Source organism: Ambystoma mexicanum, chromosome 11, assembly GCF_040938575.1.
Source record: "Ambystoma mexicanum isolate Mex_15411 chromosome 11, UKY_AmexF1_1, whole genome shotgun sequence".
Lineage (NCBI taxonomy): Eukaryota > Metazoa > Chordata > Amphibia > Caudata > Ambystomatidae > Ambystoma > Ambystoma mexicanum.
In genome coordinates, this window is record NC_090934.1 from 212,307,097 (window position 1) to 212,322,465 (window position 15,369).

The 15,369-nt window shown below is 48.6% G+C and overlaps 1 protein-coding gene across 1 annotated transcript in view; it reads left to right on the forward strand.

The window, feature by feature from the left end:
• Positions 1 to 11,589: 11,589 nt before the first annotated feature.
• LOC138503269 (T-box transcription factor T-A-like) overlaps positions 11,590 to 15,369 on the forward strand; it is a 78,307-nt gene continuing 74,527 nt past the window's right edge. Inside the window, exon 1 of the mRNA XM_069622873.1 lies at positions 11,590 to 11,980. Within this exon, the coding sequence (XP_069478974.1) occupies positions 11,796 to 11,980 (185 nt within the window). The 5' untranslated portion in view covers positions 11,590 to 11,795. The remainder of the gene's footprint in view (positions 11,981 to 15,369) is intronic.

A 15,369-nucleotide genomic window follows, 5' to 3' on the forward strand; every position in this document is an offset into this window, starting at 1 on the left:
AAGGAATGGGAACACTGTAACCTGTTTTCTGTTAAAATTGGGGCTCTTCGCTTAAAATGGGTAGCTTTTGCAGATGGCATTCTCATCTTTGAACCCACTCCAGCAGGACTTCAATCAAAGCTACTCCTTTTTGAGGAATTTGCAGTCGCTCATAATTTGACTCCTAATCCAGCTAAAACGGCCATCATGAAATTTGGTATCACCGCAAACACCAATCGATGCAAATGGTACATCATGAAAACCCAAATACCTACCATTACCAGTGCAATATACTTGGGGCAATATACTTGGGGTCTGTCCATGCCTGTCAATCAAGGCATGGACAGACCTAATCAGAAATAAGACCCGCCCCCTCACGTCTCAACTCAAAACAATATACTCTAAATATTGTAAATTTTCATTAACACCAATGACAGATTTTCTGACATTGAAAATTGAAAGCGTCATTTTGTACTCTCTTGACATGTGTCTTTGGGACTTGAGTACAATCTTAGACTCTATACAGGGATCAATGATTAAGTCAGTAAGGCATTTACCTATGTCTGTACCAAACTCAATAATTCGGCATGAATTTGGACTTGTAGCATTATCTGGACGCTGGAAATGGCGCCAATTATCAAACTATGAAAAAATTCATTTTCCACCAAAGAATTCATTATGTGAAGATTTGAATGACATGCTGTATTCACCCACCTCGGCTTCCTTCTTTCAATATCATCTTAAAATGCAACAATTATTGAATTCATTATGCATTACTATTGACGATGTACATCAGCGTCCAGGTTATGCTAAGAAAAAGCTTTTCGAACAGGATTGGCGGTTGACTATAGAAAATATTTCCACTTACAAAGAGTATGGTGAATATCTCAAGCAACGAATTCCCAGATATGATCATGTTGTTTTATTTCCTTGCAATCTAACTAGAAAAGTTTACATATGGTACAGGTTTAACCTATTTCATACCAGGGAAAGAATTGCAAATTGGAAACATAAAGAAGACACTAAAATAACTGAATGCCGCTTTCTTCTTTGCAATGAACCCATTGAAACGATGAAACACCTGATTCTTGAATGTCCTCATTTCAAATCTATAAGAACTAATCGTTTGATGAAATTTGTTAATATTGAATATGAGGACTGTTTGGAATTTCTTTGGGCTTGTATGATGCTACGTACTCATAAACCACTGATATTTGAATTGGTTAACTTGTGCAAGTACATAGAAAAAGAATTGCTTAGTTTTAATAATTAGTTGTTATTTTCTGTTAGATGTGATCCTTTTTATCCATGAAATGAGACAGATGTAAATTTTAATAATTTTCCTTTTTATGTGTAAATGACGGGGAAAAAAATGTAATTGTTTATCTGATTCTCAAAATATATTTTTTTTTGTAAAGGTTCTACTTTGTGTAATTGAACCAAAAACAAATAAAGAAAAAAAAAATGTGATCACTTCGTTTTTACAGTTCACTCACTTATCGCTACAAACATTTCAACTTTCATAAAGACTTTCGGGTGGGCGACTTCCTTTCGCCGGACCACTCCGTTACTCAGTATCGCTGGCTCCACAGCTATCCTTACTTCAAAGTTCATTCACAGGTCTGCCTTTCTTCATGTCTCTTCCACACCCATGCAGCCTTCACTTGTGTGATATAATGTTGCAACTACAATCTTTCCGTAACACACACCAGTCTTTCATATTGCTTGCCAACTCAACGGCTGTGTGCGTTTCTTTCTTGTCTTAACGATATTTCAATTTACGAGTCAAGGTTAGTACCACAGGCTTGTCCTCCCCTCCCCAACTCTGCCGTTCACCCAGGAGGGTCGCTGGCATCTTTGAAACACAATGCAGCCTTCTTGATTGGGATTTCGCCTTCTCCACTTGCCTTTCGTGGCCTTTTGGAGGCAACAACCTCCTGCAGGGAACTCCTGGGGTTCTCGACTCGTTCTTGTCCCTCGGCCCTTTGCTCAGCTCCAGTAGATTGGCCTTCTCCCCTGGAAGTTCTGCTCTTACTCGTGTTCCACCTTGCTCAGAGTGTGTCTCTATGATATGCCTTTTATCTGTGTGAGGAGAGCTAATTGGTATCAGATGTATGCACTTAAAGTCAAGAGCCTGACTTTGCCTGACCTGATTAGCGGGAGATATCCAATGAGATGTGTAAGAGTTAGTCTTCTTGCACTCAGTCAGCCTGTTCCTCAGCCCAATGTTCGTGTAGAAAGGGGATGAGTTGGAGCACTGGAGAACCCTAAAGAATAGGAGCGATCATGGGTACGGAATAGGGAGGAATACTGAGCCTCTCCATTGGTTGCCTCACCCAGGTGATCCTCCGGCACTGGTCCACCCCCAGGAACTGGATCCAAAAGCGATGGCCGTGTCCTGGCTACCTGGATGACAAGTCCCAGAGGACTAGCGAAGGAGACACCCTTTGGTTTCTCACACATGTTACAGCCTTGCTTCATAAGGTGAATATACACCTGTCTCTAGCACTGATTAGTTAGGGGGGGTATGACATTGTTTTGTGGTACATATATATATATATAAATATAGATGCAGACTAATTTATTTGTATTTGTTTATTATTTATATTGCGCAACGAACCCTGAGGTCACTGGGCGCTTGAAAGACTTAGAAGTTACAAGCATGGTGAGGCAATGTTCATTGAAGGCAAATAAAGATACAGAGATTGAGACCCTGGTTACAGGTGGGTCAGACAGCAGGAGACATTTAGACAATAGCATAAGTGAGCGTTGGTCAGAAAAACATAGCAGAAACATCTTAATGTAATGGCTTGATGCTCAGCCAGTTTTTTATTCTGGCTTTGAAGGTGAAGAAGGAAGGTTCTTGTCTGAGAGGTATGGGAATCGAGTTCCATTGTTTGGCAGCTTGGCCTGGGAAGCTGGCTCCGCCAGCTGTTTTTATGTTGAACCTTGGTACCACCAGGTTGAGAGAGTGAGATGATCTGGTGGTGTGTGAGGGTTGGTGTTTGCAGATTTTATCGGATAGATATTTAGGGGCTGCGTTTGTGAGGCATTTGTATGTGATGGCCATGGTGCGTAATGTATTTCTGTCACGGATAGGCAACCAGTTGGCATTATGTCTGTGAGCGAAATACGGCAGGATCTGGGTAGACTGAGTTCTTCTCTCAGAGAGTTGTTCTGGAGTACTTCTGTGAGCGGAAATACAGCAGGATCTGGGTAGACTGAGTGCTGCTCTCAGAGAGTTGTTCTGGAGTACTTGGAGTCTGTTTAGGTTGTGTTTGCAGGGTCGATACAGACGTGTGTACTGTAGCACTAGTTTGTTGGGTAGAAATAGACCTGCCTATAAAATGAATGAATAGGAAAGATTTATATTGGTTTACAGTGTTTTTTTATAAGGCAGATGCATATTGGTGTCTCCCTTGTTCTGAATGGCCTCCATGGGACGCCATTGGCAATGATCAGAATGATGTTTCCTCCTACTGTAATGTCGTGGCAAAGGATAATGGAATCTGTAATCCACTGCTATGACAACATGACAAGGGGATACAATATGTTCTCCTTTTTGGGTTTCTCTGAGGGTAGATTACGGGGAACTTAGTATTTTTTATGTTGTGTAAAACGCCTCGAGGCAACAGTCTACACCGACTTCAATGTTGGTCCATGGAAACAGCTAATGACGAGGGGAGAGGCTATAAACAAAACAAAATCCTAGACGTGTTGCTTTCAAGTCATGGGCTGTATTCCACCTTAGAGTTCCGAGTGACAGCATAGACAACTCAAGCGTCAACCTCATTATCTACCAGAGATAACACTTGCAACCCCTTGTTGGGCTATTGGACTATATCGCTGTAGTTGTTAACTACTCAACCCCTCAGTGGACTATATCGCTGTAGTTAATCGCTGCCCAACCCCCTGCGGACTATATCCCTGTAGTTAATCGCTATCCAAACCCTTAGCGGGCTATATCCCTGTAATTGATAGCTACCCAACCCCTCAGTGGACTATATCCCTGTAGTCAATCGCTACCCAACCCCTCGGCGGACTATATCCCTGTAGTTGATAGCTACCCCACCCCTCTGTGGACTATATCTCTGTAGTCGATTGCTACCCAACTCCTCGATGGACTATATCCCTGTAGTTGATAGCTACCCCACCCCTCTGTGGACTATATCTCTGTAGTCGATTGCTACCCAACTCCTCGATGGACTATATCCCTGTAGTTGATAGCTACCCAAACTCTCTGTGAACTATATCCCTGTAGTTGATAGCTACCCAACCCCTTGGTGGTCTATATCCCTGTAGTTGATAGTTACCGAACCCCTCAGTGGACTATATTCCTGTAGTTCATAGCTACCCAACCCCTCGGCGGACTATATCTAATTTTATAGGCGTCTTATCTGCACTTCGAACTATCCGGACCTCCTTAAAAGGCTTTCATTACAGGTCTGTGTACTGCACATTCCCTTCCCCTCCTTTGTGTGTTCCTTACACAGCCCGCGAATCGGATCATATTTGATTAAAGCGTCTGCTTAGAGCCTAAAGCTACTACTCTCCCATCTCTCCTGCTATGACAACATGACAAGGGGATATAATATGTTCTCCTTTTTGGGTTTCTCTGAGGGTAGATTACGGGGAACTTAGTATTTTTTATGTTGTGTAAATTCCCTCGGTAGGATGTTAGCCCACAATAACACTGGTCAAAGTTTGCCATTATGTCTCCAAATAAAGCTATTTTGAAGTCATTTGTCACTTCTTTTAGCCTCATAACTCCTCGTCCTCAGTGTTCAACAATGTAGTGGCCCACTGAGCCTTTGGGATATCGGTTTGAGAAATCACAGAATTGGTAGAGTGCTGGATAGATGCAATGTTGTGGCTGTTTCATAATGTTGGCTTATAATGGTCTGTTGCATTGATTAGTAGTGTGGCTACAGGCATGTCTACTAGCATTGCTTCAATAGCACTGGTTTGTAGAGTTTAAACAGACCAGTGTCAGAGGTATAGCATTTATGGGGCTCATTACGGGTTTTCCGTTAACCCACCAGTGGTTCTGCCTTACCATTACCGGTGCCGGCAACAGCGGCAATGGCGCTAAATAGGGGTCTATGGAATGGCTTTGCTGCAATCACTGCCACCGGTGTGCCAAACTCGGAGTGTGTCCGTCTGGTAAAAATACCAGAGCCGGCATTTTTTCTGGAATTTTTACCGGACTGTCACACCCGTAATGAGATATGTCTGTATATAAAATGTATTGTTTTGCAGCATTCCTAGCAATGGTAGATATGTACTGGAGCTTAGCATTGGTTCCTCTGGCGGATACTGGCAATTCTATAGTCTCAGCATTGGTTTCATAGGGAGAAATGGTCCCATGTATATACATTGTTTTGCAGCATTCGTTTCAGTGGTTGATATGGAACAAGTTACTTGCCTGTAACAGTTGTTTTCCAGCATGGGTCTGGCATGGATTCACATGCTCATGAATATTCCCCATCGTCAGGCCGGGAATCTTCTGTAAAAGAAAAAACAGTTTCACTTTCTCTTACAAACTGTCTTTTTCCTATGAACCAATCACTGAGCTCTGGGTCATACTGCCCCCAGCCAATGACTTCCCTCTCCCTAAGCCCCTCCTCTGGCAGCCATCTTCAGATTTGGTAGCACGTAAAGTGGCAGTATGACGAAGAAGAGCCGCAGAGTTCAGGAGGGAGGGTTTGCAAGTGAATCCATGCCAGAACCAAGTACAGGTAAGTAACTTGTTCCTTCTCCAGCATGGGGTCTGGCTTGGAGTCACATGCTCATGAATAAGGAATACATAGCAGTACACACATATACAACCACGGGAGGTGGCAAGGCTAAACAGAAGCAATTACTCTTACCTCTGGAGCAGGCTCACCTTCAAGTGAACATGTTGCGTTGCACTGCTTGGCCGACCCTGGACTCCTCTCTGGAATCCCTGTCGACGCAGTAGAATCTTGTAAAGGTGTGCGTAGACCTCCACGTAGCAGCCCGGCAGATGTCCTGCAGGGACACACCAGACAGGAACGCCGTTGTCACAGCGATCGCTCTGGTGGAATGGGCTCTCGGACTCTCGGAGAGCAGGGCAGCGGTCGGTTTGACAACCGGTGACAGTGCGTGATTCAGCCGGAGAACCACCTGGAAATGGAAGCCTCGAGCAAAGCTTTCCCATGCTTCACAGGACCAAAGTTCACGAAAAGTTGAGACCTCTTCCGGAAACTCTTTGTGCGTGCCACAGCCCTTCAGAGCACGTGCCACATCCAGCGAGCGCAAAGTCCTTTCAGCTGGTGGCAAAGGGGTCGGAAAAACACAAGCAACACCAAAGGCTCGTTGAGGTGGGATTCCAATGGAACCTTTGGCATGAAGGAGGGTGCGTCCGCAGCACCACCCTCGTCACGTGGAAGTCAGATAAGGCTGCTTGCAGGACAGGGCCTGGATCTCACCTACCCTCCTGGCAGAGGTGGTGGCCACAAGAAAAGCTGTTGTCCATGAAAGGAACTTGAGAGGGGCTTGATACATAGACTCGAAGGGGGCCCCCATGAGCCTCGTCAGTACCACGTTGATAGCCTGCAATGACTTGTCGACAGCCTTCCCAAACAGATTCTCAGTCGAAAGGCATGTCCAGGACCCTTGTCTGAATTTCCTTCTGAAAATTGGTGTCTTTCAACCAGCCACGACGATGGAGACAGACACCATTCCCCATCGGTCAGAATCCTGTGTCCGCGATGTCCAGGGCCACAGTGATGGCATGGTCCGATGCCACCCCGCTCTCCTGGAGAATTTCCAGCACATCGAACCGTTTGTCATCTGGGAGAAATTGCAGCAGTGGGGCCATCTTTTACCACAGCTCCCTGTTGTACCTGGCCAGGATTGCGAGAGCATTTGCTGCCTTGACCGTTGTCTCCCCCGAGTAGATCACCTTTCTACCCGTGGTGTCCAACTTCTTCCCCTCACTGTCTGGGGGAACGGAGGCAGAAGATGATGGATTTGAGAACTTTTTCCTCGCAGCCACCGAGACTACGGAATACGGGGAGAGCTGTGACTGCAGGCACTTGGGTGCAGACTCAGGCACCCGGTATTTCTTCTCCAGCCTGCCTCTTTTCACCAGGGCAGATGCAGGATTCCTCATCAGCGTCAGACCCTCATCCCAGACGTCGTCTAGGAGGGGCACTGCCAAAATGGTCTTTCTCTTCACCTCTCAGTGCTGGTAAAGGAAACCCTCCTTCTTGGTCTCCTCTGGCATCAGCTGGAAAAGTTCTGATGTACGGGCAACCATGGTGTGGCACGATCCCACTTCGTCCGATGGAGAAGCTCTCGCTGGCGGGGAGACGATGCCGGTGTCGTCCTTGTCCGTTGTCGCTGTTTCCGTCCCCGTATCCCTAGGGGGAGAGGGTATGTGAGGCGGCTGATGAGGAGGCATGGGATGCCGGTTCCTCTTCTTCACAACACCAATGTCCTGCTCTGGGGTTGCCGTTGACATCCTCCTCTGGATGTCTGACACCAGCGTGTGGAGAGTTGATAGGAAGTCCAGCGACACGTCTCTGGGAGGTGGAGGGGGAGTAGGCTTGCTGGGCCCAGCACCTGCGTCAACGGAGGCGGCAGCTCCGCCCTCATCGTCGCCCCCCTTGACGATGTCACCGCCATCGTCGTCCTCAGCGTTTCCGCCATTGTCGTTCCCCATGTCCTCCCAGACTGTGTGAAAGGACACTGTGTCCTCTTCGTCCGAAGAAGAAATATCCAAGCCCTGCAGTACGGTAGAGGCCTCCATTGCCCCCCATTTTTTTGCATCCTGAGGGGTCAGACTTGGCTCAGGGCTGGCATCCTCTTCTCCAGTATTTTCTCCACTGGCTTGGCCTAAGTCTCCCGCCTGGGAGGTAGGGCCACTCTGGGCTTCGCAGGCATCCCCTGGACCAGGTCAGACCCTTTTGCCTTCAAGGGGGTGGCCGCCACCAGCTCGATTGTCGAGGACGACTTCTCCTGGACCACCTGGGCCTTCAGGGTAGGTCGGCCACCTTACACTGCGCCTTGGCCTTCTCCGGCTTCTGCCACAGCTTCCTGGAGTTAGCCAACTTCCTCTTTGAGGAGGAGCTGGAGCGATAGCTAGAGATGGAGGCAGATGGCAAAGATGGGCGTGCCCTGCTCACCGCGGGGTCCACGTGCGCCGCGACCCCCGACGGAAACTGATTCGCTTTCGCCACGACCCCGACGGAAACGGAGTCACAGTGCTTGGCCTTGTCTTGGGTCCCCATGGATAAAGAGCCATCAAAGGACTTAGAAGCCTGCTCCTCGGACTGGCCAGTCCTGGGTGAGGCATGCCCCTGTTTACCACATGGGATAGAGACCTTGGCGTTGAGCCATGCCGCCAATCTACTGTGCCGATCCTTGATGCTGCGTTTAGTGTATCCCAGGCAAATTTCGCAATCTGCTTCTTTGTGATCCGGATCGAGACAATAGAGGCACTGGGAGTGCTTGTCCTCTTCAAACACATTCCTCAATCCGCAGTCGAAGCAGAGCTTGAAGAGAGAACCTCTGTCCTTCTTCTCCTCCGACATGGTCCGGCGTGCGGTGTAGGCCCGATAAATGGACCCACGCTTCCCAGTCAAAGAAACGAAAGAGCACACAGGCTTGACAACAATTTTAACGAAAAAGCACAAAAACGTAGAAAAGCTCTTGGAGCAAACCACGAGGACTCCCAAGACTTCAAGTGTGGTAGAAATCGGAAGATGGCTGCCAGAGGAGGGGGCTTAGGAAGAGGGCAGTCATTGGCTGGGGGCAGTATCACCCTGAGCTCAGTTATTGGTTTATAGGAGAAAGACAGTTTGTAAGTGAAAGTGAAACTGTTTTTGCTTTTACTGAGGATTCCCGGCCTGATGACGGGGATATTCATGAGCATGTGAATCCATGCCAGACCCCATGCTGGAGAAGTATTGGTCTCTAAAACTGGATTTACAGAGTGGAAAGGGACAAGTGGATAGCTTTCGTTTCATGGGTATTATGGTGTACTCTATAGCAATTGGGATGGGTAGTGGAAATCAAGAGGTCCGAGGCATTAGTTTAAAGAGCGTATGTAGACGGGTATACAGCACTGAGGTTGTAGAGTGAAATCGATACATGCATATCTTTGGTTTGGAAGGGTTGACATGTATTGGCCAACACCATTGGTGTGCTAGAGTATGAGTAGACCAGAATTGATATGTTTTGGTGTACAGCTTTGCTCCCAAAGTGGAAATAGATGTGTACTTGTCATTGATTTGGACGAGTTTGTATGTGTTCCATAGCGTTGGTGAAGTAGCGTTGGAAAAGCCAATAAGTGATATGTTTTGGTATATAGCATTTGCTCGAAGAGTGGAAATTGACCTGTGCAGGTTATTGGATGAACAAAGTTTATCTATATCGTTGCACGCCAGGATTGATATGCTTTGGTCTACAGCATTCGCTCATAGTATTGAAATACACACATGCATATGACTAGTTTGGAAGGGTTTGCATGTGTTCTAAACCGTAGGTGGTGTAGAGTTGGGATATACCAGTAGACTGGAACTATGTATTGCTCTAAATTGTGGAGTTGGGACAGATTAGTGTATAGCATTTGATCAAACTAATAGGTTTTGGTCCATACCATTAATTCTGTTTCAGTTGAAATAGAAACGTGCACATCATTAGTTTGGAAGGGTGTGTAGGTGTCGTAGAGTTGGGATGGACCAGGTTTAGGGGGTTGATATTTGTTGGTCTGTAGTGTTGGCATTATAGGGTCAGAATAGACCACAGTTGATAAGTTTTGGTTTACAGCATTGACACATAGAGTGGAAATAGACACCTGTCGATCATTGGATGGATAGGGGGTTGATATGTGTTGTGCTGGACTGTTGGCATTATAGAGTCAGAATAGACAATGTTTGATATGTTTTGGTCTACAGCATTGACTCATAGAGTGGAAATAGACAACTGGCAATCATTGGATGGATAGGCGGTTGATATGTGTTGGTCTGTACTGTTGGCATTATAGAGTCAGAATAGGCCACGGTTGATATGTTTTGGTCTACAGCATTGACTCATAGAGTTGAAATAGACACCTGCCGATCATTGGATGGATATGGGGTTGATAAGTGTTGGTCTGTACTGTTGGCATTATAGAGTCAGAATAGGCCACGGTTGATATGTTTTGGTCTACAGCATTGACTCAGAGTGGAAATAGACACATGCCGATCATTGGATTGATAGGCGGTTGATATGTGTTAGTCTGTAGTGTTGGCATTAAAGAGTCAGAATAGACCATGGTTGATATGTTTTGGTCTACAGCATTGACTCAGAGTGCAGAAATAGACCTCTGCAAATCTTTAATTTGGAAGGGTTCATATGGGTTGGTCTACATCATAGGTGTGGTAGAGTTGGCAGGGGGTTCTGATGTTTGGGTCTATAGTATTTTCTCATAGAGTGGAAATAGAGATGTGCATACCATTGGTTGTGAAGGGTTTGCATTTGGTCCATACCGTTGGCGTTGCAAAACTGGAACAGACCAGTAGGCTGGAACTATTCATTGGTGTCAATTGTTGGGGCCATAGAGTTGGGACAGACCAGTGTATTTAGCATTTGATCAAAGGGTTATGTGTTGCTCCACAGCGTTGGTTCATATAGTGGAAATAGAAACGTGCATGTCATTGATTTGGAGGGGTCCATATGTGTTTTTCTTTTTTTTTTATTAGTCATTGATCAAAAATGTGATCTTATACACAAATGACAAAAACGTCATAATAACTTATAACACGAATACATAGATAGACTTATACACACATGTATATACACTAGGTGTGTTAGAGCTGGGATAGACCAGGGTTCTGATGTTGCGGCCTATAGCATATGCTCTTAAGAGTGGAAACATACATGTGCATATCATTGGATTATCAGGGTAATCTGTGTTGGTCTATGCCGCTGCCATTGTAAAATCAGAATATACCAATGTATAGCATTTAACAAGAGTTTTGTTTTGGTCTACTGCATTGGTTCGTAGAGTGGAAATAGACACCTGGTTCCCCCTTTCACTCTCCAGATGTTTCGGACTAAAATTCCCACCAGCTCTAGCCAACATAGCCAATGGTTTAGGATCATGGGAGTCATAGTCCTAAACATCTGGCGAGCCGCGGCTCTCGGAGCTATGGAGAACCACTGCTTCGCCGAGTGATGTGCAGACGAGTGTGGTGTCTGCCTGGCGTCTGATTATTGGTCATAGAAATAGACCCGTCTGTGAGCGGCCAATCTCTACAGATGTGTTGGGCCGATCAGCCTCTGATTCGGAGTTCTGTAAACTGGACAAGCCCCCGACCTCAGTGCCCCCACCCGACTACGGGAGCGTTTTGACGATGGTGAGAAGCGCGGCGGCGGGTGTGGGCTTTAAAGACGGTCCGCAGCTGCAGGGCTGCAGAAGAAGCAAGTGTCGGAGAGAGGATACCTGCTGGGGGCGGTTAGGGCAAGAGCGGAGAGGAGGGGAGGGGGCGGGGCAGGGCAGAACCAGCGTGTGAAGTGGAGCAGAGGGGCGGGGAGGGAGGCTCCCGGGGAGGGGAGATAGTAAGGTGAGGAGTGGACACACACGAAGCGGATAGAAGAGCAGGGACGAGCGCCAGGCAAGAGTGGAGCGGAGGTGCACGGGCGGCAGGGCTGTAGAGGTGCAGTTGAGCCGTGCGTGGGATTGGTGTAGAAGTGCGCAGAGTTGGAGCAGAGTTGCGGGAAAGGCGGAGAAGTGCGCAGAGGGGCTGCAGAGTGCAGGGGATCCACCGGCACCGAGGAGGATTCTGCGGAGCCCAGCCGGAAGAATGAGTGCCCCCGTGGTGGCCTCCGAGCGCCTGGAGCACGTCTTCAGTGCGGCCGAAGGGGAGTTGCGGGGCGTCGAGGATGCAGCCCCGCAGGAGCGGGAGGTGAGCGTCTGCCTCCAGGATAAGGAGTTGTGGGGGGATTTCCAGCAGCGGACCAACGAGATGATCGTCACCAAGACCGGCAGGTGAGACCCTATAACGGGATAACAGGCACCTGTAACGAAAAGACCCCCGTATAGCTATATTCTAGTGATACGCATCTGAGATCTTCCAGGTAGAATTCAAGCCCCCCCCCCCTACCCTAACCCATACAGGAAGAAAGCCCCCTGCCCGCCCCAGAGAACCCTCAGTACCTTTCAGAGACTCACCGGAGGAGGGGCCTTTCAACTATTTCAGTTAAGGTGGGCCTCTGCCAGGGACAGAGCTGCTGCCTCCATGATGGTCGGAATTACCTTAAAGCAAAATACATATGTAATTGAGGACCTGGGGGGTGGGTCATGGCATATAAATATCTCCATTCTAATCTATGCACCCCAGAGGCCCCGCACACGGGTTTTCGCAGCTGTGGGCAAGCCGCCCGTCGCCCAATTTTTGGTCTAATGGATGCCCACGCATCCTCCTCAGCCGGCCCAGCCCCAGGGAGGCTTGAGAACACTCGGGATAGCTTGAGACAGCAGGGAGAGCCACTGATATAAGAGGAGGGGGGATGCGGGGGCACAGTAGCGCCGGGGAGCCGCACGTCCACACAATGCAGGAGGGAGGCAACTCATGTCAGCGGATGCTTTGCTAGAAACAACATTAATGGCTTTAAGTAGGCCGGGGCCCAGGCACAAGAAAGCTGCGAAAGGCCATTCAAAGTGGGTCCCAGCCCGGACCCTCTTCCACGGGCATTGCTTTTTTGTTTTTCAGAAAAAGGCAGTCGCCGCCACTCCCACTCCCGCGCGGTCCCTCATCCTGGGACCTCCTGCTACGCCCCGCTTCTCCTCTCGCCCCTTGCTGACTCCGGTGATGATGCAGCAGAAGACGTGAAATGTGAAAGCAGGAGTTCACTCCAGGCTCACCCATATCGTGTGTTCTTGGACTCGACATATTATCACTCTGTGCCCCAGTCCACAGGCACATAGAAGATCGGCCCCTCTAGGAACTAAGGACCCGGTTCGTTGGATTTTTTTTAGCGGTGCAAAGTGACTTTGCACTGGTGCAAAGTGTCTGTTGGCAGTGTAAAGTGACTTTGCACCGCGCTAAAAATCCCATGAATCGGGCCCTGCGTCTTTATAAAAGTTAAGCTAGTGCTTTGTAAAAGCGAAGTGAGATGCCTGGTATAGGGGCAGGCACGCGCCTCTACTGAACTTGGGCAATACTGATGTGCACGGGCAAGAGTCCGAAACTCCGAACAGGCCAGGGCTTTGTGGCCGCTCATATCATGGAGCTGCAGCACAGGACTTGGAATAATGATTTGCCGTGTATAGAGCGCGTACGCCTAAACGCTGTACATAGAACGCATTCACTTACATCATCCATACCGAGGTTGCTACTCAGACCGGGAAGAATGGAAGGCTGAGCTGGCCTTGCCGGCATTCGAATCTGCAGGTCACACATCGATCGCAGCAGCGAGCGCTCAACCCGCGGCCCTATCTTACCGCTCATCATTTCTTAGGTGTGGCCCTTGCTTAATAGGCCAAGGCCCCTTTGCGACACACGTCTAGCGATCGTCCACCTACTGCATCCAACCCCAGGCTCTGCAACGGAGGCTGTTCCCTTCCATCGTGGCAGAGTGAGCTCAAATGCAGGGATATAGCCTCCCGACACCCTTCAGAGTACTGGAGACATCCCTCAATACAAGGGGCCGTCTCTTTGTAACAGACGGTCCTACTTGCGCTGCTCATTTCCTTTATAGGACAGTCGGTCTCCCCTGTGTAGAAGAGCCGGTGTCTCGTGTATGGAGGGCCCCCTGCAGTTTTTCCGAAGGAGGAATGTAGCCTTGCATTTGTGCTCTCTCTCCCTGTTAGAAAGGGGGGACGGGGTTCCCTTGAAGTGCATTAAATGGGATGCAACAGGTGGAATGTCTCTAGAGAAGTGTTTTCCCAATTGTTTTATACCCCCGCCCCCCGTCAATATAATACAAGGAAGTGCTCCTTTACTATAAGAGACCCCTTAATATACCCCCTTATACAAATGAGACCCTTCAGTACAAGAGAAGCCTTCTTTTACACAAAGGAGACCCCTTAATTGAGGGCAGGCATTTTAATGCAGGGGAGACGCCGTTAAAACAAGAGACCGCACCTCTCACATAAAGGAGGCCCTTTAATGCAAGGGAGAGCTCTTACAAGCGAGACAGCCTTGAATACAAATAAAAGCCTTTTATACAACCTTGTATTCGCAGGAGAGCCCCTAATACAGAGAGGGTGAGCACAACAAGACCCCTTGATCAAAGGAGACCACCTCCTAAATCCAGGGATGGAGGGGGGCTTAATAAAAGAGTGATCCCGTCTAAAACCCTGGCTAACCTCTCGGATGAATACACGGGGCGCCCCCCTCTAACACGTTGGGGGCCCTTCCCGTAAAACAGAGGGGTTCTCTGGGATTCAGGGGGGACAGGGTCGCATAGCACCAGACAGACAGACCCTTGCAATACAACGGAAAGCCCCTGATACAAGGTGGCTTTCAAACATCAGGGAGAGCTACTATGATACAAGGAATTAATTGCCTCTCCGATTTAAAGGATACTCTCTCTGAGACAAAGGGAGAGACCCCTCCAATACGAGGGAGAGCCCCTCAGGTAGGAGGGAGAGCCCCTCCGATGCGAGGGAAATCTGCCAAGTACGAGGGAGAGCCCCTCCGATACGAGATGATATGGCATTTATAACGTGCCTATACCAAAGCGTTTCAAGGCGCGAGAAGAGAAGAGGTGGAGCAGGGCCGGGGTGGCCTTCCATGGTTGTTTGTCCGAGGCTGGAACGGTGCGCACGTGCCCTGGGCTAAGCTCCACGTTAGGGTTTAGCATCGAATGCAGAGAGGCTTCCAGTTGCTGGGTGCTATGTTAGTCGGTTGGGTGTTGAAATTCTGAGCCAGTATCGTTACCCTAACACTAAGGTTGTCATGCATTGTGCAGACTCCCTCTGGCAGGGTGTTCCAGAGTTTGGGCAGCCTGTTGGAGAAAACCAGTCCTGCACGCCCCCCTCTGGTGCAGCCTGTGGCCTTCAGTGTTCGAGTTTGGCCAGCCTGTTAAGGAAAACCAGTCCTGCACGCCCTGGGCAGCCTGTTGGAGAAAACCAGTCCTGCACGCCCCCCTCTGGTGCAGCCTGTGGCCTCCAGTGTTCCAGAGTGTGGCCAGCCTGTTGGGGAAAACCAGTCCTGCATGCCCCCTTCTGGTGCAGCCTGTGGCCTCCAGTGTTCCAGAGTTTGGCCAGCCTGTTGGGGAAAACCCGTCCTCCACGCCCCCTTCTGGTGCAGCCTGTGGCCTCCAGTGTTCCAGAGTTTGGCCAGTCTGTTGGCGAAAACCACTCCTGCACGCCCCCCTCTGGTGCAGCCTGTGGCCTCCAGCATCGCAGAGCTCTTCTCGCTGGGCATTGGA